At 43.6% G+C, this 26,184-nt stretch overlaps 1 protein-coding gene and 1 non-coding gene across 2 annotated transcripts; both read left to right on the top strand.

Annotated features, from left to right (window-relative positions):
• The first annotated feature begins 440 nt into the window (after positions 1-440).
• LOC148439493 (uncharacterized) lies at positions 441-25,004 on the top strand. The gene is given in 8 exon segments (XM_088464672.1): positions 441-494; positions 11,975-12,127; positions 15,456-15,647; positions 16,354-16,432; positions 16,552-16,649; positions 16,806-17,298; positions 22,949-23,663; positions 23,665-25,004. Coding segments are annotated over 7 exon segments (2,334 nt in total). The 5' UTR covers positions 441-494; positions 11,975-12,049; the 3' UTR covers positions 24,344-25,004.
• On the top strand, positions 4,430-4,546 carry LOC148439494 (U5 spliceosomal RNA). Its single transcript, XR_015876209.1, has one exon. It is a non-coding gene; the product is annotated as a U5 spliceosomal RNA (small nuclear RNA).
• Positions 25,005-26,184: the final 1,180 nt, after the last annotated feature.

Below are 26,184 nucleotides of genomic sequence, written 5' to 3'. Positions count from 1 at the left end.
TCCTCCTTTATAGAACGCTGCAGACTGCACCCCCTGTATAGTTGGACACCGCAGGCTGCTCCCCCTGTAAATGCGATTACCTGCTGCCTCTTCCTCCTGGGATCATCCGGTAACTGCAGCTATAGAAGACACGCCCCTCTAGATAGCCACGCCCTTTCCTTCTCTTCTCCGTGTTGTTATGGCTTCTATCTGCCCCGCCCCTCCTCTCATGGGGACCGCCCTCCTCTCATTCCCCTCAGTGCGGTGATTGGCAGCAGCGAGTAGCCAATCAGGCGGCACAAAGTAGGAAGGACGTCCTGTAACTAACAGCCACCAGCACCTGCCGCTCACAGCTTCATCACTAGAGTAACAGCTGAATAGTCTCATGGTGTCCTCATGTACGGTGACCGGCGGCCATATTCTTATAGTCTCCCAGTCACAGAGCAGAGGGGGCGGGGCCACAGGGGCTTTAGCTGCCATTTTGTTATAGACATTCCTGACAGCCCTCCAGCCAGGTAACGTGTCCAGTATATATTATATTATTATTATATAGGGGAGAGGGGACTGTACAGTGATATATGAGGAGGAATAACACAGCTCCCAGCACACACTGATATGTGGTATTATTATTATATAGGGGAGAGGGGACTGTACAGTGATATATGAGGAGGAATAACACAGCTCCCAGCACACACTGATATGTGGTATTATTATTATATAGGGGAGAGGGGACCGTACAGTGATATATGAGGGGGAATAACACAGCTCCCAGCACACACTGATATGTGGTATTATTATATAGGGGAGAGGGGACAGTACAGTGATATATGATGGGGAATAACACAGCTCCCAGCACACACTGATATGTGGTATTATTATTATATAGAGGAGAGGGGACAGTACAGTGATATATGAGGGGGAATAACACAGCTCCCAGCACACACTGATATGTGGTATTATTATTTTATAGGGGGGAGGGGACCGTACAGCCCCTGGCACACACTGATATGTGATATTATTATATTGGAGAGAGGGGACCATACAGTGATCTATGAGGGGGAATAACACAGCTCCCGGCATACACTGATATGTGGTAATATTATTATATAGGGGGGAGAGGACCGTACGGCCCCTGGCACACACTGATATGTGGTATTTTATATAGGGGAGTGGGGACCATACAGTTATATTTAAGGGAGAATAACACAGGTACAGGCACACACTGATCTGTGGTATTATTATATAGGGGAGAGGGGACTGTACAGTGATATATCAGAGGGAATAACACAGCTCCCGCCACACACTATGTGGTATTATTATTATATAGGGTAATCATTCCATGTCAGTTCACCCAGGCCATGACTCCCACTGACTCAGCGTTTCATGAAACTTTGTACACTTGATACTAACACATATCTACAAACCCATGTAAAATGTTTCTTCTCTAGCCCTCATAGTTTTTGAGATATAGGGGGTGAAAGTTTAAAAAAAATTGCTCAGAAATGCCACTCCTGATGCTCCGTTTTTATGTGAGGTGTATGTGGAAAAAGATTCCTATCTCAGTGCCTAATCCGCATATCACTTTGAAATTTTGGCCCTTTGTCAATCAGAATATGGATATTCCTGAAAAAAATGTTTATCAGCCTTGCCCGACTTTGACATTCATTATACGTTCCTTTACTTCATTCTTAATAATTTTTTGGTGCTAATAAAAAGGTGGGTTCAATATGCATTATCAACCTAAGGCAGATGAGTTATCATGTCCCTTTTTTTTTAAAATTGAACCTTAAAGTATATTTTATAAGCCTATGAAAGAAAATGGGATTTTGATTGCCTGTATGAGTATTTTAATGTTTAATTAAAAATCTCTCTTTAAAAATAAAAATTACCATTAGGTATAATTTTGCTCGCCTATGGAGTATTTTAATTTGTATATTTTGGGGTGTATTCAATTAGCCTGAGATTACACGTTGTCATGGGAAAAACTGCTATTTTACAGTGAAAACCCCGTATTCAATTTGCCGCAATAATTTATCATCGTGAATTTTACCTCGAATTTCACTTCACCTACTATAAGCAGGTGCAAAGTTGGGGAACATACCTATTTTAATGTAAAAATGTCGGGATTTGGTTCAGAACCACTGGGACAGCTACCCCCCCTCCAATGACTAATTGGGCACTTTGACGTTTTTAATTATTTTTAATTGGCCAATAACGACATGTCGTTTTTGGGTTAAAAGAGTGCACAGTTATGGAATTTTCGGTTCAACTATGGGACAGATATATTAGGGCGCTTTATGAGTGAACCAAGTGTTTTTAGTCTTGCAGGTGGGAGTAGTCAGTCTTTTCTCTTTCTTCCACTAGGGGACACTGGAGGTGCTTACGCTGGGGTATAGAGGCGTGGATAGCTGGAGCTGGCACTTAATTTAGAAGTGTGAAGCTCCTCCCCCTCTATTCCCCACCAGCCCTCAGTTTACAAAATGTGCCATCGGAGCTGGTCACAATTTGCTGTGCTCCAGCAACACATATGTTTATTGTTTTCTTTTATTTAGGATATTTATTTATTTATTTTCCTACATCTTTTACATTTACTAAGTACCCTTCGCCACCTCTCTAAAGGTGGGGTCCGGGTACCTGGCGCCCTGTTCTTAGAAGAACAGGAAGGAGTGCACAGGGCTTATTAAAAAAGCACTGACAGCTCCTTTATCGCCACAGCACATCTCTAACACAAGAGCAGAGTGTGCTGCAGCTGAGAGAGCCGCCGGGGAGCGCAGTGAGTATGGCTGCGCGTCTCCCCCCTCCCTCCCCCCCCTCCGGCGCCTAACCGCCCTATGTTGTATGCAGCACTATAGCGCTGCTTCACTCCTTCAGTCGCGGCGAGCAGCCGTTAATTGACGGAGTCTGTGAGCGCCGGGCTCCCCCGTTAAGCGGTGGGCAGCCAGGTTAGCGCGGCAAGCCTGGATGAAGTCGGGGGGCGGAGCTTAGCAGCGCGGGCTCTCTTCCCTACAATGCTGGTTAGAGCAACGCTAGGCTCTCTATCTAACAAGTCTCCCCTCTCCCCGTTAGTTTACAATGTAGAGGGGCTGACAGGTGCCGCAGCCAGCGTTACACAGGCGCCCCTCCCCCCGCTAGTAGAGCGGCAAGTAGCGGGGCAGTTAGAGAGGAATAGTTAATATATGGCCAGCGTTAAGCAACCATATTGCATGCCTCAGGGGCGGACCAGGCGGGCTCTCTATCTCTCTATACGCGGCAAGCGGCTGTTACAACAGCGTGGCTGCCGGTTTTTTTTTAACACACTAACTGCAACTATCCTCATTACAGGAGAGTGCAGAAGCCACACACTGGGCAGAAGGATTGATTCTCCTAGCACACACCCCTTCTACAGGATCCTTTCCAAAAGGGGCTGACTGAGGTGTACAAAGTGCAGGGAATCTGAATTATTGGGAGGAGTGGTGTGAACTCCTCTGTTTCTCACTAGCCTTCTGTCTCTGTATTCTGTCTGTTTATTCATAGAGTCTGATTCTGTGTGAGTGGCTGTATGTGTATATACCTATGTCTGGACTATGGCTTATTAGAAAATGTTTGTTCCAAATGTAACAACATACTAAGCCGAATGCTGCTGGCACCACGCTATGTGATGCTTGTTTAGTAACCGAAGGGGCAGCGCAGACGGTGCACTACGCCCTGGGGTGTGGAGTTTGTGTGTTCTCGCTGTGCTTCCGTGGGTTTCCTCCCACTATAGATACCATTATAATCCTCTGTGGCTATTGCGGTCTCACCTACTCCTGCATGGGCCGCTGACATGGCAGGAGTTATGGCGGCTGTATTGTCTGAATTAACGACCAATAGGAGGTTAACCAACTATCTGAACTGGTACAGATTGTGTACCGCTTCTACATTGTCCTCCACTGCCTATCATAAGCCTGCACTAAGCATCCTCTGCCGACTGTCCTCTAGTCAAATGAGGAACCCCTCACAGCTCTGCACCGCTCTACTTAGAATCTGCCTCTCAGGCAGTGGAGCCTTTTTAATTCTAGCGGTCAGGCAGATCCTTAATGTACCTGAGGAAGTAGTCCCTGCAGCTCAGCTAGAGCTTCTAGAACAGCTTTCTGTGGCCTGGAAACAACTGGATAAGCGGCTCCAAATCCATGTCATTTCCCTTCCAGCTATCCATTTCCATCATCCATGATGGAACATTGGGAAACACCTCCTCCTGTAGAAAACGCTTCCTTTGCCAGGTGCTACGTTAATTTAGGACTCTTCTGCTAGTGATTTGGAACAACACTGCGATCCAATTTACACTGCAGCAGGAGCCCAATTTAGACCTACGCCTGTTAGCGCTTCGGTTATCTATGCTGTAATTTGCTGGGTGGACCAGTTGATTAGGGGCTTGGATACTTTCAGAGCAGGGTTACGATTACTAGCAGAACTCTGTGAGTCAGCAGTTTACATGCTCTGGCTTCTCTTTAGAACGCACAAATCGTTCGCCTTTTACTAAAGATTTCCATGGAGAAAAGCAAAACTGAGTTTTGTCTCAATATTTTCATGCACCAGCTTAATGGGTTTTAAAAATGACCAGGGTTTCCAGAGAGACAGATCAGTGCTCGTATGTCCGTTTTTGCTATTTCTTCCCGCAGTGTTCTCTGCTTACTCTCTTGGCAGGCGGATGCAGAATCCAAACGGGCTGTTGAGGGTCTACGGTTCACATATGCTTTCTAGTCCAGAACTGGACAAATGGATATCCCAAGACAAGTAAGTCTTCTCTCTTCCCTTTGAATGCTTCGCAGGAGGACTTACAGGTCCCTCATTTCATTCCTTTCGTGCCCATCCCTTTTGTTAAAGGGCCAGAGATACCCCCTCGCACATTAGGGGTGGCAGAGGAAAAGGTTGCCCACATACAGTTACACGTCGACAGGATCAAAGACCAGTCGACCAACAGGTGGCTGACTGTCTCCCATCCCGCCTGGGATCTCCTGCGATGGGACTTTGCTTTCCGTGCGGTTACGAATAGCTTTCGAGCTTTCCACTCCACATCGGTTCTTTTCTACAAGTCTGCCGGTGTCCACAGACAAGGCCCCTATTAAACCTAAAGTCTTAAATCAATATCTTAAACTGTAGCATTTCACTATGGAGTCGCTTCAGTCTGTCATTGCAAGCTTGGAACCGGCAGAGTTTCTCTGTATATAAAGGATGCGCATCACCATGTCCCAAAATGGGAACCGCATCAGGCTTTACAGCATTTTGCGATTTTGCAAACTCACAATCAGTTTCGGGCGTGGCTGTTCGGGTTATCCTCGGCTCCCCGTGTTTCCACTAAGTTTGTCTGTCATGACGACTAGTTAATCAAGGCTCCGTCGGAATCACTTCTCTTGGATTATGACTTACTGACATCATCAATTTCTAGATACCCAATCTGAGTCCGTCCGAAAGACTCCAGTTCTGGGGATGGTCCTAGATATGACATTACAGAGGATTTTCCTTCCGGAAGACAAGGCCCGGAAAATCCAGTTGCTCTTTCAGCTAGCCCTAGGATCAAGGAGGGTGTCCTTGCTTCTTGGTCTTCGTCTCTTGGGGAAGATGTTAGCTGCTTTCAAGGCACTACAATATGGACAATTCTACTTCCGAGTATTCCAACTGGCCCTGCTAACACAGGGGTCAGGGTCTCGCCTGCATCTATATCAACTAATCCATTTGGCCCCGGTAACCAGGGTGGTACTCCTTGGGTGGATATGACAGGCGCCAGCCTCCGAGGATGGGGACCTGTTGTCCTCGTCTATCACTTTCATTGGTGGTCCCTACAGAAAAGACAGTGGCCCATAAATGTTGGAACTCAGAGCAGTTTCCCATGCTCTGCTAGAAGCAGCGCAGTGTCTAAGGTCTCTTCCTGTACGAGTTCTGTCAGACAACGCGACGGCCGTTGCTTACATCCACGCCGGACCGGCAATCGTAGTCGCATGGCAATGAGAGAAGTATCTCAGATTCTCTAGTGGGATGAGAGTCAGTCAAGTAATCTTGTCGGCAGTATTCATCCTTGGAGTGGACAACTGGAAAGCAGATTACCTAAGCTTCATCCACACGCGTTTCACGCACTGGGGTCGTCTTTAGGCGGACCTCAGGGCGTCTCTATTTAAACATCAGTGACCAAGATACGTGTCAAGAACTCTGGATCCGCAGGCAGAGGCTGCAATTCCATGGACCTACGACATGGTTTACCTGTTTCCTCCGATTCCACTAATTCCTCGTCTACTAAAACGAATAAAACACGAATCGGCCTTAGTCATTCTCGTGACACCAACCTGGCCTAGGAGGAGTTGGTTCTTCGGTTTTTCTTGGCAGTCGATCCGGGCCACTTCCTCTTTGTCCGGACCTTCTGCAGCAGGGTCCTTTAGTCCACCCCAACTTAGCACAACTGCGTGTAACGTGGTGGCTCTTGAATCCGATATCTTAAGACAGACGGTCATCCCAGACTCTGGTATTCCCACCATGCTACGCGCCAGGAAACCAGTTTCGGCTGCGCATTATCATTGCATAGGGTGTTACAGTTGGGGCCTTCCGTTAGGGGTGTTTCGTTCTCCCGTTTTTACGTCTTTCCAAATGAGATTAGATTCTAGTCTTTGCCTAGGATCATTAAAATTGCAAATTTCTGCTCTTTCTATTTTCTTTCAATGCAGGTTGGGCCTCCTTCCGGCGATGCAGTCATTCTTCAGGGGGTGTTGCGGGTGCAGCCACCTTTTGTACCACCTATGGCTCCCTGAGTCTTGGTATTTTTATTTTTTGTTTCTTCAGTCTTCCATGTGTGAACCTCCCAAGAGGTTGATATTAAGTATTGTCTTGGAAGACGGTCCTCCTCCAGGCTTTAGCTACGGCTCGCAGGAGTTTGAATTGGGTGCTCTGTCTTATAGGCCTTGTGTTTCATGATGCTAGGGTGGAACTCAAGATGCACGCTACTTTCCTACCTATGGTTGTGTCTGTTTTTCACATAAATTAGCCTATTGTGGTACCTTCTTTGGTACGGGACTCTGGTGTTTCTTCTACCCTAGATGTGGTTAGAGCTCTTCGCCTCTGTTGCTTGGACGACGTCCTTACGCGAGTCTTAGTTGTCCTTTTTATAAGGCTGTTCGGAAGGGTTGGCCAGCATCCAAACAGGATTGGCATGTTGGCTTAGACTGACAATCTGTCAAGCTCTTCTCAGCAATGATCGTCAGTCTCCTATGTCCGTGTCGGCTCATTCCACACGTTCTGTGGGTACGTCGTGAGAGGCACGTAGGGGTGCCTCAACTTTACTATTGTGCCGTGCAACCACTTGGTCATCGGTGCTCACTTTTGTAAAGTTTTATAGATTGATACATTTGCGGTTTCAGCATCATGTTTTGCTGCCTTGTACTGCAGGTTCCTCAGAGCGCTCCCGCCCGTGGGGAAAACTTTGGGACGTCCCCAGCGTAAGCACCTCCAGTGTCCCCTAGTGGATGAAAGAGAAAATGGGATTTTGGTACTTACCGGTAAATCCTTTTCTCTGATTCCACAGGGGACACTGGACGCCCACCTCAGCGCTCTTCGCCTGTCTGTTCCGTTTGTTCCATATGTTGTATGGTTTTGTTGTTGTGTGATATTCTCTTCCTTTCACTCCCTTTTTTCTGCATCTCCTCTCGGTCTTCATTTTCTAAACTGAGGGCTGGTGGGGAATAGAGGGGGAGGAGCTTCACACTTCTAAATTAATTAAAGTGCCAGCTCCAGCTATCCACGCCTCTATACCCCAGCGTAAGCACCTCCAGTGTCCCCTGTGGAATCAGAGAAAAGGATTTACCGGTTAGTGCCAAAATCCCATTTTTGCACTTTTTTTTTTTAAAGTCCCCTAAAATGACACAAATATATGCTTGTATCCATTTTTATGTACCCTGAATTTAATGAGAGCACTTATTTTGCTGAAAAAATACACTTCAAAACCGTTATCCTATGTTAGTTTGGCATTTTTCGGGGTACAGGCTGATTTCCCCATTTTCATCTACACTTTTCAGAGTAAGAACTTTTGCGCAAATCCTGTTTTTGTGATTTTGGAATTGAATAGGTGTAAAAACGGGAGCGCGCACACCCACGAAAATCATATATAAAAGACTTACCAGGACCTAGTTACTTATTTACATGGGCGTAGCCAGAGGTATGGGGGCCCCATAGCAAAATTTCCTTGGGGGCCCCCAGCCCCATAATACTTACCCCCCTGCCTCATAATACTTACCTCCTCCTGAGCCCAGCGCTCCGCTCCGTATCTCCTCACTGAAGCTGGGAGGAGGCATGGACATGATCAGGGGATGTAATTATGGCCATACCTCCTCCCAGCTTCTAATGGTGCGTACACACGGAGCGATCAGTCAGCGATAAAGATATCACTGACTGATTGCCCTGCACCCTCATGGTGTGCTGGATGATCGATATCCATCATCCAGCCCATCACCAACCCAGCAACGACGGGCCAGCGAAAACTATTCTTACGTGATTCAGAATGAAGTTCAAGGGTATCATTGGACAAACAATGGTTGTACACTGCACCCAGCTGTAATCTACGTTCATGTTCCCCAGTCTGATGACCTGGTCATCACAAGTGTCTGTGTTTTGTCTGATGATTTGGAGCATGATGTAGCATTTGTGTACGAAACACAGTAAGTAATTATTCAGTACATCAAGGAAAACATTCCTGCTGTCAAAAAAATTGTGTTACTTCAGTCATGGGTGTGGTGGGCAGTATAACAATTGCAAATAAAATTCTCAACTTGTGCTGCCATGGTCGAGACTTCACTTTGAAAGCATCATGGGCATTTTTTGCAACCAGTGCATATAAAAATGAAAGAAATACCACTCCACCAGCGCTTTAAGGGTCAATACATATTATAAGTTCTTTAGTTCCATATAATGATTTCCAACTCCCAGGGGCAATATATACCACCTCTCAAACATGTAGTTCACAACTGAGAAAAGAGAGATAAAAAAGTACCATACATAGTGCAGTATTATAAATGGACAAAGAAGAAATGTAATAACAATCTAGGTAAATTACAGATAGGTCACATAAAAACAGAATAAAATGGTAGTCATCCACAGGTTATACTGTATCCATATGTGGCTAGAATGTTAACTATTACCGGCTGTAGGTGAAGAACTGGCAATGGTCAGTTCTTATGAGCGTATGTATCAAGAGAATCCCCCCGGCTGCAGCAACAGGTCTATAGTTGCCATGGTGAGGTTTAGACGCGGCCGTTTGTCTGTATCTCGGTGGTCTCTAGTCACATGACAATCTCCTCCCATCACGTGACATGTTACGTCTATAGTTGCCATGGTGAGGCTAAGACGCGGCCGCTCGTCTAGATCTCAGCGGTCTCCGGTCACATGACTATCTCCTCCCGATCACGTGACATGTTACGTCTATAGTTGCCATGGTGAGGCTTAGACGCGGCCGTTTGTCTGTATCTCGGTGGTCTCTAGTCACAATACTAAACGTCAGACGCTTTACACAGGAGTGAGAAGTTCTCACGATACCTGTCTGTTGCCATAGCGCTCTTAGGCGTCCCTTATCCTCCTGCCTCTCACATTGTTAGCAAACAGTCCACGTATGTAAAGAGATCACTAACTCGATTTCATATATTTCTACTGATGCCTTTTTCTTAGGAGGAGGTAAGCTTTAGTCTCAGATCGGGATTTCATTTAAGTGCATCATATATATCATCGTATATAAAACAAGAGTAATTTAATATAAGTACACATAAAACATCCAAATATAGTACATATAATATAGCATCTGTGTATAAAATGTTAAATATGAAGATAGCACCAATATTATTTCTGTATTCCCTATATTTCTAACCATAAATATCTAAAAAGCATCATAAAAACCACTTTATCCCAAAATCTATGTTGAGACCTCCTGGTTGTAAGGTTCCCAAATCATAAATTGTGCTCATCCTTGCTTTGGCCAATTGGCTAGTTAAATCTCTTCGCCAATGTACTTTCACCCATTACAAGCCCAAAAAGCATTTAATAGCAGAGGTAGAGCAATTATTATGTTGTTTAAAATGACTAGAAAGAGCATGAGAGTCCAGGGCTTTTTTATGTCTCTGAGGTGCTCTCCTAAACGCACTTTTTTGCCACCAGCCACGATAAATGTTGTGATGGCATTGGTGGAACAATTAATCCTCTGGTTGCCAGAGAGAGCCCACAGAGACTAACAGGTGATCTGATTGACTCAGCTGAAAAAGTCTTACATTTCTGCAAGTCAAGAATTGCAGATATAAAGTTACGTCTAATATCAAAAGAAACACGCAAGCAGCTGCAAGACCGATTTTCCCAGGCAAAAACCGTACCTGGTACAAGAGGATTTCATCACTTTTCCCCTATATCTGAAGTCTCCATAGGAACAAAGTGACTCAGGTCAGATAAAAACTTCTGTTCCATTTTCCATTACTCAGATCAGAACAATCCAACACCAGTCATTATGTCACAGATCTGTACAGATTCATACATAGCATGTGTTTACGATAATCGTTGTGTTTTTTGGATAAGATGAGGAGGAATGTGATGTTGAAGTTAAGTTCATGCACACCTATGGCCCTGCGCGATCATTTCACTGGCCTCTACAGAAGAAAGAAGACATCCGTTATGTTCCTATGTGCTCTATAATTTCCTCTGTCAGTCCTCCTATCATGAAGGGTACTGGGAGGATGTATTACTTCCCTGAAAAGGAAGTTGATTATGTACAATGGCAGTACAGTCTCATCTTCAGTTAGACATCAGGCATCTCGGGTCAAAAACAAGTAAGATTAATAAGCTGATGTATTTAAAACGGCTTTTAGTGTGTGTGCTCGCTCCCGTTTTTGCACCTATTCAATTCCAAACTCAGGATTTGAGTGAAAATTCTTCCTGTGAAAAGTGTAGGTAAAAATGGGGATATCAGCCTGTGCCCCAAAAATTGCAAAACTAACGTAGGATAACAGTATAGAAATGTATTAGAGGTCATATTAAATAGACTTGGGATACTTAAATTCAGTCAAATGGCTGTTATTTGCATTTGAAAAAATACAACAAAATGATAAAAAGCTTTTTTTTTCAGCAAAATAAGTGCTCTCATTACATTTAGGATACATAAAAATGGGTATAAATATATATTTAGGTGATTTTAGGGGAATTAAAAAAAAAAAAGTGCAAAAAGACTACTCCTACCTGCAAGACTAAAAACACTTGTTTCACTCATAAAAGCACCCAAATATACCTGCCCCATACTTTGAATCCAAATTATTGTGGCTAATTAAATAGGGGTTTTTCACTGTAAAATAGCAGTTTTTTGCATGAAAATGTGTAATCGCGGGCTAATTGAATACCCCCCTATGTGTAATGGGAAACATGCACATATATACTGTATATAGAAATATACAAATTAAAATACTCCCCTGATGTGCAAATATATACCTAATGATAATTTTTGTTTTTAAAGAGAGATTTTTAATTAAACATTAAAATACTCATACAGGCAATCAAAATCCCATTATTTTAGCAAAGGAATGTATAATGACTCTCAGAGTCGGGCAAGGTTGATAAAACATTCTTTTCTGGAATCTCCATATTCTGATTGACAAAGGGCTAAAATTTCAAAGTGATATGTGGATTAGGCACTGAGATAGGAATGTTTTTCCACATACACCTCACATTAAAAAAATTGCTCAGAAATACCACTCATGATGCATTGTTTTTAACTTTGTCCCCCCTATATCTCAAAAACTATGAGGGCTAGAGAAGAAAAAATGTACATGGGTTAGTTGCTATGTGGTAGTATCAAGTGTACAAAGTTTCAGGAAAATATGAGTCGGTGGGTGTCATAATAATTTTTTTCTGGGTGATTTGACATGGAATGACACTGGGGGGAAAGGGGAGACTTACCGGTCACTTAGTGTTACATGTCTGTGTTACATGTGTTCTCTGTGATGTCTGTTATATTTATTCTATTTACTCCTAGACAGCCCTGCTCTGAGGAACCAGAGTCTTTATTATTATTTATTACACATTCTATATTCTCTCTGATTCACTGAGGATGGACAAGGACGGGAGTCACAGGACTGAGAGGATCTTACATCTCATCCTGGAGATCATTTACGAGCTAACTGGAGAGGTGAGGGGACCTGGGAGTGTCACAGTGACATCACTTATATCTATAGTAATAATACAGGGACATGACTGGGGAGGTGAGAGGATCTGAGAGTGTCACAGTGACATCACTTATATCTATAGTAATAATACAGGGACATGACTGTGGAGGTGAGGGGATCTGGGAGTATCACAGTGACATCACATATCTATACTAAGGAATTGGTATGAAATACCGCCGGCCGATTCGCGGCAGCCAGACATCAGCAGAGATCCCGGCAGCGGAACCCCGACAGCGCTGGAAATCCCGATCGTGGATAGGTGAGTATCTACTAACCTAACCCTAACTCTCCTTAGGGGTGCCTAACCCTAACCTCCACCCCAAGTGCCTAACCCTAATCCCCCCGCTAAGTGCCTAACCCTAACCACCCCCTTCCCCGTTGCCTAAACCTAAGTCCCCCGGGGGGGTGCCTAACCCTAACCTCCCCCCGGGGGTGCCTAACCCTAACCCTCCCTCCCCCTAGCCTAACCCTCCTGGGGGGGTGCCTAACCCTAACCTCCCCCGGGAGCCCTAAACCTAACCCACCCCCGCGGCTGTCCGCTGGCCGCGCCCGGCATCACTACGATCTGGATGCCGGGCACCGGTCTCCTGGCGTCGGGGAAATGCCGGGCGTCTACGTCTAGACGCCCGGCATTTCACCCTTGCCGGGATATGACAGTCGGGAAGCCGGCTGCCGGTATTTAGGCAGTCGGCTTCCCGATTGCATACCCTATACTAATAATACAGGGACATGGCTGGGGAGATGAGGGGATCTGGGAGTGTCACAGTGACATCACTTATATCTATAGTAATAATACAGAGACATGATTGGGGAGGTGAGGGGATCTGGGAGTGTCACAGTGACATCACTTATAGCTATAGTAATAATACAGGGACATGACTGGGGAGGTGAGAGGATCTGGGGGTGTCACAGTGACATCACTTATATCTATAGTAATAATACAGGGACATGACTGGGGAGGTGAGGGGATCTGGGAGTGTCACACTGACATCACTTATATCTATAGTAATAATACAGGGACATGACTGGGGAGGTGAGGGGATCTGGGAGTGTCACAGTGATATCACTTATATCTATAGTAATAATACAGGGACATGACTGGGGAGGTGAGGGGATCTGGGAGTGTCACTGTGTTATCACTTATATCTGTAGTAATAATACAGGGACATGACTGGGGGGTAAGGGGGATCTCGCAGTGTCACAGTGACATCACTTATATCTATAGTAATAATACAGGGACATGACTGGGGAGGTGAGAGGATCTGGGAGTGTCACAGTGACATCACTTATATCTATAGTAATAACACAGAGACATGACTGGGGAGGTGAGGGGATCTGGGAGTATCACAGTGACATCACATATCTATACTAATAATACAGGGACATGGCTGGGGAGGTGAGGGGATCTGGGAGTGTCACAGTGACATCACTTATATCTATAGTAATAATACAGAGACGTGACTTTGAAAGTGAGGGGGTCTGGGAGTATCACAGTGATATCACTTCTAGCTATAGTAATAACCGAGCAGCAGGTAGCCAGTCTCAGTCCCAGAGTCCTCACTGGAGTTGGGATTTAGTACATTGTATGTTCTTTTCTTTTTGTCACTGACACAAATATGTTAGATCTTTGTCAGGGGTTGGTTTTCTTGTGGACCCGGGGTGGATACAGGAGGAGACAGAGAATCAGAACTGTAGAAAAACTTGGGTTCTTTAATGAATGGAATGGTAGACATGAAAGAACCAAGCCCAGGACAAAAGTGAAGATGGGTCAGAGTCAAATAATAAGTCCAGCAGCAAATAATAAAATCCTGAATGAAGGTAACAGGAGTGGAGCGATAATGTTTAGGTATGTCCAGAGGGAAACAAGCTGTAGACAGGGGTCGATGCGGTAAGAAGGTAGTCTGGTTGGTGAGTGGGAATCCAACAGTAGTGGGAGGGGGAGTTGCTGATAGGTGCGGGGATTCCTGAGGCTGCCTGAAACCGGCAGGAAGCTAGGCAGAACCGAAGTCAGCAGCGTAGAGGAGCTCAGATAAATGTGAACAGACTGGGCTGATACACGTTGCACAGGCAAAGTAAGGGAGCTGTGAACTCCCTTAAATCCTCAACAGCAGAGCGTGATTGGCCGGACAGAACAGCTGACCTTTAGGGGATTGGTTCCCTAGGTCACATGGGCCAATGCAAGATGGCGGTGCCTATAGAACCGCAGAGTACAAACGCTGCGCAACACTCCCATGCTGGCATGGCCTACCAACAAGGAACCACAAGATGCACCCCGTGCCAGTCTCCATACTCCAGCACCGCCACCGGAAGGCCCACGCCAGAGTGCCCTAACGGGCAAAGACCGCAAACTTACCGGTAAGGAACCGCTGGTCTTGACCCCTTGGGAGACTCAACCTGTGTGTAGTATGTATATATATATATATCAGCCAAAAATCATAATATTCGGCCATTAACATATAGACTCATTAATACAAGTATGTCATATCCAATATATAATAAATAAAACAAAATTTATATCTGCATGAAATAATTCTCAGCCGTTCAAAACAGCAGAAAAATCACAAGGAAAGACTCCATACATTATTGTGCCGTCCCGCTGGGTGCCAACCCATCAGTGTCTGAAATCTCACTCCCACCAGCAACGTAATGGGAAGAAGCAATCCATGGGCCCCAAATACGATCATATTTGAGATTACAATTCTGCCTAGTATATAGAAATCGTTCATGCCCCACTACTTCATTTATCAGCCCACACCACTCAGCAAAGGTAGGGCCCCTAGATGCCATCCAAGTACGGGCAATACAAAACTTGGCCAGAGTCAATGCATTAATTACATATTGGCCCGTTAAACGATGAACCCTGTTCAAGAGATCCAAACCAAAAATACGCATTTCAGGGAATATAAGGGGAATAGCACCTCCCGTGTTGGTGATACAGTTGGTGACTTGGGACCAAAACACCCGGACAGCAGAACACTCTCAGAGGAGATGCCAAAATGAGCACTGTGGAGTAGAACATTTAGGACACCTACCAGATGCACCAGACCCAAATCTACTCAGTAATAAGGGGGTAAGATACACCCTGTGTAATAAAAAGAACTGAATCTGTTGAAATCGCACTGCACAGGTGGCTTTTCAGCATTAAAGACCACTCTTCATCCTCTAATGGACCCAAATCATCCACCCATTTAAGTCTAAGCAGTAGTCTACTTGTATATTATGCAAATTAATGAATAGCCCCATTTAGGTGAGGTTTAATTGACCATTTAATGGTGTCTCCCCAATACTCAGGATTACACAGTAGTGAAAAAGACATCTGGTGAGTGTGAGACACCCAGCAGCCGTCCCCATGTGTCAGGAGGACTGAGCAGGACTCAGAGCCCCATCACGGTGCCTCCATCTCACTCACTAATACATGAGAGAGATAATGACCAGAAGATCGTGGAACTCTCCAACAAGATCATTCAGCCGCTGACTGGAGAGGTGACTGCTGGGATGGAACATTATACAGTAACATCAGGGGATGTGTCTGGGTGATGACTGGAGAGGTGACTGCTGGGAATGGGATATTATACAGTAACACCAGGGGATGTGTCTGGGTGATGACTGGAGAGGTGACTGCTGGGATGGAACATTATACAGTAACACCAGGGGATGTGTCTGGGTGATGACTGTAGAGGTGACTGCTGGGAATGGGATATTATACAGTAACACCAGGGGATGTGTCTGGGTGATGACTGGAGAGGTGACTGCTGGGGATGGGACATTATACAGTAACACCAGGGGATGTGTCTGGGTGATGACTGGAGAGGTGACGGCTGGTAATGGGACATTATACAGTAACACCAGGGGATGTGTCTAGGTGATGACTGGAGAGGTGACTGCTGGGAATGGGGACATTATACAGTAACACCAGGGGATGTGTCTAGGTGATGACTGGAGAGGTGACTGCTGGGAATGGGACATTATACAGTAACACCACAGGATGTTTCTGGGTGATGACTGGAGAGGTGACCGCTGGGAATGGGACATTATACAGTAACACCAGGGGATGTGTCTGGATGGTGACTGCTGGGAATGGGACATTATACAGTAACACCAGGGGATGGGTGTGGGTGATGACTGTATCATTGTGTGTGTCAGGTTCCTATAAGGTATTAGGATGTCATTGTCTTATGTCTCCATGCAGGAGGAAGAGTATATAGAGAAACACAGGGATCTATACAAGGACGTGATGATGGAGAATCACAGGCCCCTCACATCACTGGGTAAGAGGAGACTGTCATTTATTGTACAGGGGAGATTAGGTATGGGGGCCTCCTATAAACACCCATCACCTGATAATCACATATATACAATGTACTCAGTCACTGTGTGTCTCCTACAGATGGACCCAGTAACAAAAAGACCCCAGAGAGATGTCCCCGCCCTCTGTATTCACAGGATTGTACAGAGGAGAATCACAGGATCCCACAGGAGCATCAGGTAGATGGGATTTAGGGTCTCTCCAATATACCAAAGTGACTGTCACTATATGATCTGTAGAGAAGCTGTGTGTGTCTAATATACTGATATTCTTTTGTTTTATTTCATGTAATTTAATCAGACTTCAATAATTTTTTTGTGTTGTGGGTTATTTAGGATGAAGGTCTGGCATTTATAAAGGTTGAAGTTTTACAGGGAGAAGACACGTATGTGACTCATATAAAGGCAGAAGATGTAGAGAGAGAAGAAGAGACGTATGTGACTGATAATATGGGAGAAGATATGGAGGATGAAGAAGAGACATATGTGACTCATATAAAGGCAGAAGATGTAGAGAGAGAAGAAGAGACGTATGTGACTGATAATATGGGAGAAGATATAGAGGGAGAAGAAGAGACGTTTGTGACCGATATGAAGGCAGAAGATATAGAGGGAGAAGAAGAGATGTATGTGACTGATATGAAGGCAGAAGATATAGAGGGAGAAGAAGAGATGTATGTGACTGATATGAAGGCAGAAGATATAGAGGGAGAAGAAGAGAAGTATGTGACTGACATGAAGGCTGCAGTTGCAGAGGGAGAAGAAGAGACGTATGTGAGGAGTGATCAGAAGTGTAAGGAGGAGGCAATTCCTACAGCTATCAGCACAGGTGAGTAATAAACACTTATATTAGAAGAAATACTTACATACACAATACTCATGCAGTAGTAACCCATAATAATAATCATATTGATTTGGTTACATTATTAGTATAATTTACCAAATTTCCAGGACCACAGTCAGGATTTTCCTCTACAGGTTGCAGACAATTAAAAATGTTGAAAAACATAAAGGTTAAGAGAGAACAGCCGAAGAAGTTTGACGTACTATGATGTTTCATTTTTATGCTGGCACTGAACCACCCTCTACCTCCTGGAATAGGCTCTCAAGCTGTGGAGCGATAACTTGGATTAATTTCTGGCTCTGTAGCCTTCTTACAGTATGCGGAACAGATGCCAATCTATTTCTCAGCAACTGATAGCGATGTAGCAGTGTGGGAGTTACCTGATTCAGGTGATTAACTGGATTCAGCGGAGATCGGCATGACAGGAACCACAGATGAGGTGAATAGCTCTATTGCAGAGATTAATGTGGCAGTGAGAACTGCCTTTGGTGATAAATGACAGGAACTTAGAACCAGTAGAAAACTTGGAGGAACTGGACTCGGACCGGCAGGAAGACTTGCCGAGTTGAATTGAAGAACTTTTGCTTTGACTCCAGACTGGAGTAACGTGGATTGAACTGAAGAACTTGGGCTTTGACTCCAGACTGGAATAACATGGATTGAACTGAAGAACTTGGGCTTTGACTCCGGACTGGAGTAACGTGGATTGAACTGAAGATCTTGGGCTTTGACTCCGGACTGGAGTAACGTGGATTGCGCTGAAGAACTTGGACTTTGACTCCGGACTGGAGTGACGTGACAATGGCTGGAAGGAAATCAGGTAATGCAGAGATGAGGGCTAAACAGGGTAATCCGGAAATGCTGTGACAATGGCTGGAACTCAGGTACAAGCTGGATAGGTAATTGGAGATAACAGGTTCAGTAAGGAATGGGTAGGTTGGGGAACTTCAGGTTCAGGGAGGAATGGGTAGGTTTGGGAACTTCAGATTCAGGGAGGAATGGGTAGGTTGGGGAGCAGGAGTTGATCCACGGCAGGAAGCAAAGCAGGGTAACATGATGCAGGTTTACAGGGAGCCAGGGACCAACCAGGAGTAGGGTAAGCAGAGGAGCACAAGACTCGGGTCAGGAGCACAGGAACTCACTTGTAGCAGATGCTGAAACACACGAGTTGCACTGGCCTAGGAACTAACCGGATTTCTGGATACTCCAGGTATAGCTGTAATCAGGACTTCTGGATTTGCCTGGAATTGCTGTAAGCAGGACTTTGGGATTGAACTGGTCTAGGAACCAGCAGGAGCCTGGGATACACTAGTACACAGAGAGGCAGCTAACACAAGCTGTACACCACGGGAAGTAACGAGATGTTCAGGCCCAGAATGCTTTCCGAAGTGGATGTACATACCTTGGGTCAGGCAGGAATTGGTGGAAATAGTCAGGTGGTCTGGCAGTAGTATTCTGAGTGGTGGAAGGCACAACATGCAGAGGGAGTAATCACCTCTGCAGCACTGAGAATCAGAACCACACCTGCGATTCTAATCAAGACTAGCAATGGTCACAGACAGAGGAGAGCCCAGGTGAATAATCACCGTGGAAGGGAATGCATACAGAGAAGTGCTGCAGCAAGCATGATCAGAGCAGATCCTCTAGGCAAATTACACATATAGATCTATGGAGACAGTTGGCAGTGGTAAGTCTACAGGCAAAAGGGTGAAAACTAGACAGGGTCATGACAAGTAGTAGTCAGCATCACCTGATTGGTTCCTTCCCATCGATCTATCAGACAGGCAGAATGTAACAAATTCCTAACCATGATATAATCCGGTTCAATACCATGACCGTTCTTCTCAGTTATATCTTGTGACAGGAGTTTTACACCTTATTGCTGTCTTTTTAGTTGTTTACTCATGTTAATGTTATTTGATTGTTACTTTATTGTTGGACTTTAAATTACGTTTGGTTCTTTCCCGAACATAACCTTAAAAGGTGATCGATAAGAGGTGGCCTAGGAGTAGTTCTTATACTCCGTAGTACTAGCAGTAAAGTCTCTAGACAAGGTTAAACTTTTTTCTTATAATTTGTGTAAGATGATATAATCAGCAGCTTCTTACTGCAGCTAAGAAAGCAATAAAAGGGCAGCACCAATTCCCCACAAATGATACAATTTTGAGTGAATATTTATTATCTTCAGTGTTTTAATTTTAAAATGATGATTCCTATAAAAACATAATGCATACAATAGTGCATTATCCAAATCCAATTAAAAATACAAAAACCCAATGTCCATAGAAATGTGAATATTCATCTCCTTATTCCAGTGTTTATAGACAAGATCCATAGGTTAGAGAATTGCACGTCATCATAGTTTATAAGGATTAAAGACCCTAGCTTCACATTTATAATTTTATGGGCATGTCAGCGTCTTTATGGTCCTTCTCATTACCAAAGGGAATCTCCCCACAATTGTCATGCAAAGAAGAAGTGAAAGGATCTAGTGAAACCCTGTATGTAATTCACAAGTTCAATTTAAAATATAGAAATATGATTGTATTTGGATAATGCACTATTGTAGGCATTTATATATGTTTTTATAGGCATCATCACCATTTTGAAAATACAGTGATGAGAAGTAAAGATTCACTCCGCTTTATACTCAGTTCTTGATGGTACCAATTATCATTTTACCTTACCGCTTTCTTGTAGCCTGCATGGAGTATGTAATATGCTGTTTATACCCAGTAGCTTACACATTGTATGGAAAACATTTCTGTCTTTGACACTGACTTCCGAGATTCCATACCTGCAGAGAAACTCTTGCATTAGTTTCTTAGATGAAAATGTTGCAGTTTTTGCAGTGGCTGTTGATGCTTCTACTCAATTTGAGTTTACATCTACACACACCAATATATGCTGCAGATTCCTGTATTATGGAAATGGGATACAATCAGTTTGTATTATCTTGAATGATCCCTTCTGTAGGAGGAATGTAAGATGGCTCTGTTGGTATTATTTTCCCTGGGTTCTTCCTTAGACATGTAAGACATAAAGCAGCTTTATTACTTGTTTGAGAATAGAAGCCGGGTGCACATCAATATATTCTCCTATCAGTTTACAGAACATCCTATCCCAACTGAGTTGTGTTCTACTGGTCTACCTTGTCCATCCTTGTCCAGTGGACTCCTGGCCATATCCTTTTAACTTCCATATACCTTTTTATTATGAGGAACGCAATCTTTGCATCTCGACTTGTCTTTGTTCATTAAGATTTTTCAAAAGCAGAACATCAACTAGTGATAAAATTTGACTTAGCAATTTTGTAAATTGCCATAAAGATCAAAAGTCATGTTCTACACCAAATGCGGATCTTGAGTTTCTGTCAATGTTTTGATTTGGCCAAAAAAGTTCTCCAGAATCTATTTGTGACCACTCCTATCTGTATAGAATATCAAGTTTAATTTTTTTTGAATGTCAAATCTGGTCTAGCAGTCAATATCTGGTCTTGATGTTTCAAACAGTCCTGTATCTGTACAAGCTTTGAATTTCCCCCTCTCCACCCTCTGGACAGCATTAGGCTTATATGGTAAAACTGTGGCTGGATTCAATGTTTTGCAACTTTTTCTGGTTAAACTTTGCAGGTGCTGTAAGGGCTCGCTCCCATCTGGTAATCCTGTGACACATATCTGAGAATTAAAATGAACAGATAAAACATGAGTTGTATACAAAGTGCATGAGCCAAAACTATGTCATCATTCTATCCTATGAGAAGAGCATATACTGCCAATGCTATCAAACACGTGTGGAGTAATTGTACCCCTGTGTTTAGTTGCACCCTACTATGCTGCAGGACTACTAGCATCTCCATGCTTTTGTGTGAGAACACCTGCAGTACATCCAGTGTTTATAGTTCACTACAGGTCAAAGGGATTTTCATAGTAGGGAATGACTAATGCTGTAGACCAGGGGCGGGGAACCTTTTTTCTGTCGAGGGCCATTTTGATATATATAACATAATTTGCGGGCCCGGTGCAGGCCGCGGTCCCTCAATTTGACGTCACACGGGGCAGGGCCACAATTGCCATTGATTACAGCAATACCCAGAGCATCCTGAGGATGCCCCAGGGAGGTGTAAGGGCAGCAGTGTACCGTCAAAAGGGTCCTAAGGATGCTCCATAGATTCTGGCTGCAGGGTGCCATTCTGGGAACCCTGCTAACCAGATGAGGCTAGCAGAAAAAAGCTCAGAGGGCCTGACCAAATGATTCCCCGGGTCTTATACGGCCCCAGGGCCTGAGGTTCCCCACCCCTGCTATAGACTGTCAGATCTGCCTTAAGAGTGACAAAGGCTGTATAATCTGTGTGTTGAACTAGTAGTTTTTAACATGAAACACACCTAGTTCAGCCTCTAGTCTTAAAGGATATTGTGGAATTTTTGGTGCTGGTCTACCTTATTGTAACTAAACCACAACTGGGGCAACATTAGACTTTAGTACAATGTCTTGCCCATTTTTAGTCTAGACGAATAAAACCAAATTAAGACAGAATAAACTCAAGTCTAAGTGGATTTGGGGGTTTCGCCGGTTGGTTCACTATGAGGGGTAAATTTACTAAAGTGAGAATTTTTAGAAGTGGAGATGTTGCCCATAGCAACCAATCATATTTGAGCTATTCTATTCTAGAAGATGCTAGTTAAATGTAGTTAAATGTTATGTAGAATCTGGTTGCTATGGGCAACATCTCCACTTTATAAAACCCTCACTTTAGTAAATTTACCCCCTGAGCCTCTGAAGAGTTTCTAATAAGTCTTTTAATACTTATTCTCGGTATATATAAGAACACGCTATCTAGTGTGCAATTAGTAATACAGCCCCACTTACAGAGCAACTCTTTGCCAAGTAAATTAGTAGGGGCTCATGCTCTCCAAGCAAAGACTGATAGTAACTTCTCCTGGTGTAAGCAGAGGACATTGCTGCAACTTTCTGGTTGTGTCTATTGTAGAGATTGTTTGAACAGAGAGGGAGAATAAATGAAGATGTTAAAGCAGATTTGGCCGCCCCTGTATCATATCAACAAAGAAAGGATTAGTTAATGCCTGCAGTGTTATGTTTATCATCTGGTTAGGTATTTCTGCTAAGTGGTTCCTTCATTGGTAATAGGTTAAAGAACAGTAAGTGTAGGGCGTACAGACGTGCACAATAGGATAAAAAGCTGCCAAATTAACACCTGATTCTACCCAAACAGAATCGGAGTGCTACAGCCCATATATATATATTCATATCTTTCCATAGGCTAGAGAATCCACAGTATAACTCTAGTACATAATACACAGAAAAAATAGTGTATTACAGTTTTTAGGACTAGTGTAATCACGCAGATGTATGAATTCTATTAATGATTTCCATTTTCAGGGTGTGTTCCCCACCCTTTTGTAATATTCTTACTTCAATATAGATATTTGAGTGCATGGAAATATGGTAAGAAATATGGGAATTAGATACACAAGTATAGTGCAATCTAAAATTTCAGTTACAAATGGTACCTTTAGTCTTCTTAAATTTATCAATTTGAAGGTTTTTTTTTTTTTAATTAATCTTATTTCATTAAAACATTCATATTACCATAAATGTATTATATTCCCAACAGATGGCTGTAACAGAAGAAATATATCGCAGGAACATCTAATTATATCTCCAGATCCTGAAATAAAAGAGAACATCAGACAAGATTCTCCAGTAGAAACCCCTATAACCTCAATTATACATCCAGTTCTTTACAGTACAGATATGTCATCTGATTCTTCTGATGTGTCTTGTACCAATACCTGTGTTACTAGGAGAACATCTATTACAGCTCTTAGAGAAGATAATCTATTACCCAATAATATAGATGCCACATGTTCTACAAAGAGAACAAAGGGTATTGCCCACCAGCCAGCTAATATACATGTGAAGCCATTTTCATGTTCTCAGTGTGGTAAAAGTTTTAGAAGTAAATCATATCTAGTCACACATCAGAGAACTCACACATGTGAGAAACCATTTCCATGCTCTGAGTGTGGGAAATGTTTTACACAGAAAACAGCTCTTGTCACACATCAGAGAACCCACACAGGTGAGAAACCATTTCCATGCTCTCAGTGTGGGAAAAGTTTTAGAAGTAAATCACATCTTGTTCAACATGAGAGAAGTCACACAGGTGAGAAGCCATATTCATGCTTTGTGTGTGGGAAATGTTTTACATGGAAATCATACCTTGTCACACATCAGAGAAGTCATACAGGTGAGAAGCCTTTTCCATGTACTGTGTGTGGGAAATGTTTTACACAGAAAACAGCTCTTGTCACACATCAGAGAAGTCACAGGGGAGAAACCATTTCCATGCTCTCAGTGTGGGAAAGGCTTTAGAGACAAATCAAATCTTATTAGACATCAGAGAAGTCACACAGGTGAGAAACCATTTCCATGTTCTGAGTGTGGGAAATGTTTTACACAGAAAACAGCTCTTGTCACACATCAGAGAACGCACACATGTGAGAAACCATTTCCATGCTCTCAGTGTGGGAAACGTTTTAGAAGTAAATCACAGCTTGTTCAACATGAGAGAAGTCACACAGGTGAGAAACCATTTCCATGTTCTGAGTGTGGGAAATGTTTTAGTACCAAATCTGTTCTTATTTTACATCAAACAGATCACACAGATTTGAAGCCCTTTTCATGCTCTGAATGTAGGAAATGTTTTCCATACAAATCAGATCTGGTTATACATAAGAGACATCACACAGGTGAGAAGCCATTTTCATGCTCTGAGTGTCAGCAATGTTTTACACGGAAATCATATCGTCACACATCAGAGAAGTCACACGGGAGAAATCCTTTCCATGACCTGAGTGTAGGAAATGTTTTGCACATAAATATCCCCTTGTTACACATCAGAGAAGTCACACAGGGGAGAAACCATTTTAATGCTCTGATTAAGAGAAATTACATAAGTCAGATCTTGTGGAATATTTACAGACATTTAAACTGGAAACTGTTTTGAGAGGGATATTTTGTTATCTATAGATCAAAACTCATGCACAATAATTTTCCAGAGATGTGCTCTTCATTCACTTTCATTTATTTTTGTTATATAAAGGGCAGAGCTGACATGGTTTGTGCTACAGTTCAAATTGTATTTTTTTGTTATCTTTTCTGTTACTATCCCACAAGATAATATCCACTAAATGTTGCGTTACAGTGTGTGTGGTCAATTGTATCACCCAAAATGGCATGAGTGCAGGAGAATATGGACAGTGCTCAAAGGACTTAGGGTAAATTCATATTGATGTGTAATTGAACATTTGGTCTAAATACCTATTAAACACGTTCTTAAGTGGCGTAATCCTCCCTGCCAGCAATAGTCTGTCATATAAAACAAGGATGCCTGGTGCCCAGAGAAACATGATGTCATAGGTTTGTTTTCCAAAAAGAAATTGACTGACCAACACAAATCGTTCTTTGGTTAGTGGCACCATGACAATGACACCACAAGTGTGGGATAAGGACTGCCCTATATGTGGGTGTCCCTGATGCTCTGGGTGGAGCCTCTGTGTATATATATGTGTCTATAGTAAGAGCTTGCTCCCTGCTGTGCGTTTCTCTCCTGAGCACAGAGGACGATGCTATATGTACTGATAGTGTAATAAATACGGTGTAATATCTTCTAGTGTTATTCCATCTTTTGTATTGCTTTATATTATATTTGTGTTACATTAATGGGCTGTCATCACTCAGGGATGTGGGATATATTGTTATATTACTGTCCCTAGTGTCTATGATAGCACTAGCAAGGGGGTCTGTGTGACATCACTGGTGGGGGTGTGATGTAATAACAAGCATGGCTGGTGCCAAGAGGAAACAATGGAAATCAGATATCAGCACCACTGAGGTTACTTAATGCTACTACAGAGGGATACATCTGTGTGTATCACATACATGGCACAATCCATGTAATACATTGTGTGTACAGTCTGTAATGTGTACAGATCCTCCCAGTTCAGTCTTAAGATGGGTAACCACTGCCGACGGGATGATCAGTTAAGCTGTACACATTTTACTGATCGCCCACTAGACGTATTGTACTGATATCACAGCTGGGAGTGCATTTGAATTTGCCTACCCAGCTGTGACATCAGTCCCTACCAGCAAGGGTACGGGCGGTCGGCAGACTGACCGTACAGAGATGCGCTGATAACTGCAGATATATATCCCCCACCTGCAGTGCTGCACAGCCGATGCGATATGTCTATGAACAATGTCATTCACAGACATCAGGGGTACACACAGGCCAATACGTTCGTGATATATTGGCTGTTCAACTGAATGCGCAATATATTACCCAGTGTGTACACAGCTTTATTAGGGTGGAGATAAAGTAATTGTAAAGCCTGAACCCCAGACTATACAGGTCAGAGTTTCCTCCTGGTAATAGGTCAGTCACTGACCACTCACTGCCGGCTTCCTCCTGTCACTCCCCGAGGACTTCTGGTGACAGAAAGTCGGAGGATGTATAAGTGCACAGATAAGAGCTGTGATAGAGAAGGTCCTCCATCCCCCGCTCTCACCATTGTGCAGCTGTTACAGACTAAAGGAAGTAACCTGGTAACAGGTCAGTCACTGACCACTCACTGCCGGCTTCCTCCTGTCACTGCCCGAGGACTTCTGGTGACAGAAAGTCGGAGGATGTATAAGTGCACAGATAAGAGCTGTGATAGAGAAGGTCCTCCATACCCTGCTCTCACCATTGTGCAGCTGTTACAGACTAAAGGAAGTAACCTGGTAACAGGTCAGTCACTGACCAATCACTGCCGGCTTCCTCCTGTCACTGCCCGAGGACTTCTG

The sequence above is a fragment of the Taudactylus pleione genome, unplaced genomic scaffold (genome assembly GCF_031769625.1).
Source record: "Taudactylus pleione unplaced genomic scaffold, aTauple2 ptg001746l, whole genome shotgun sequence".
NCBI lineage: Eukaryota > Metazoa > Chordata > Amphibia > Anura > Myobatrachidae > Taudactylus > Taudactylus pleione.
The sequence above is the reverse complement of the archived record's forward strand: the minus strand, read 5'-3'. Positions and strand labels throughout refer to the sequence as shown.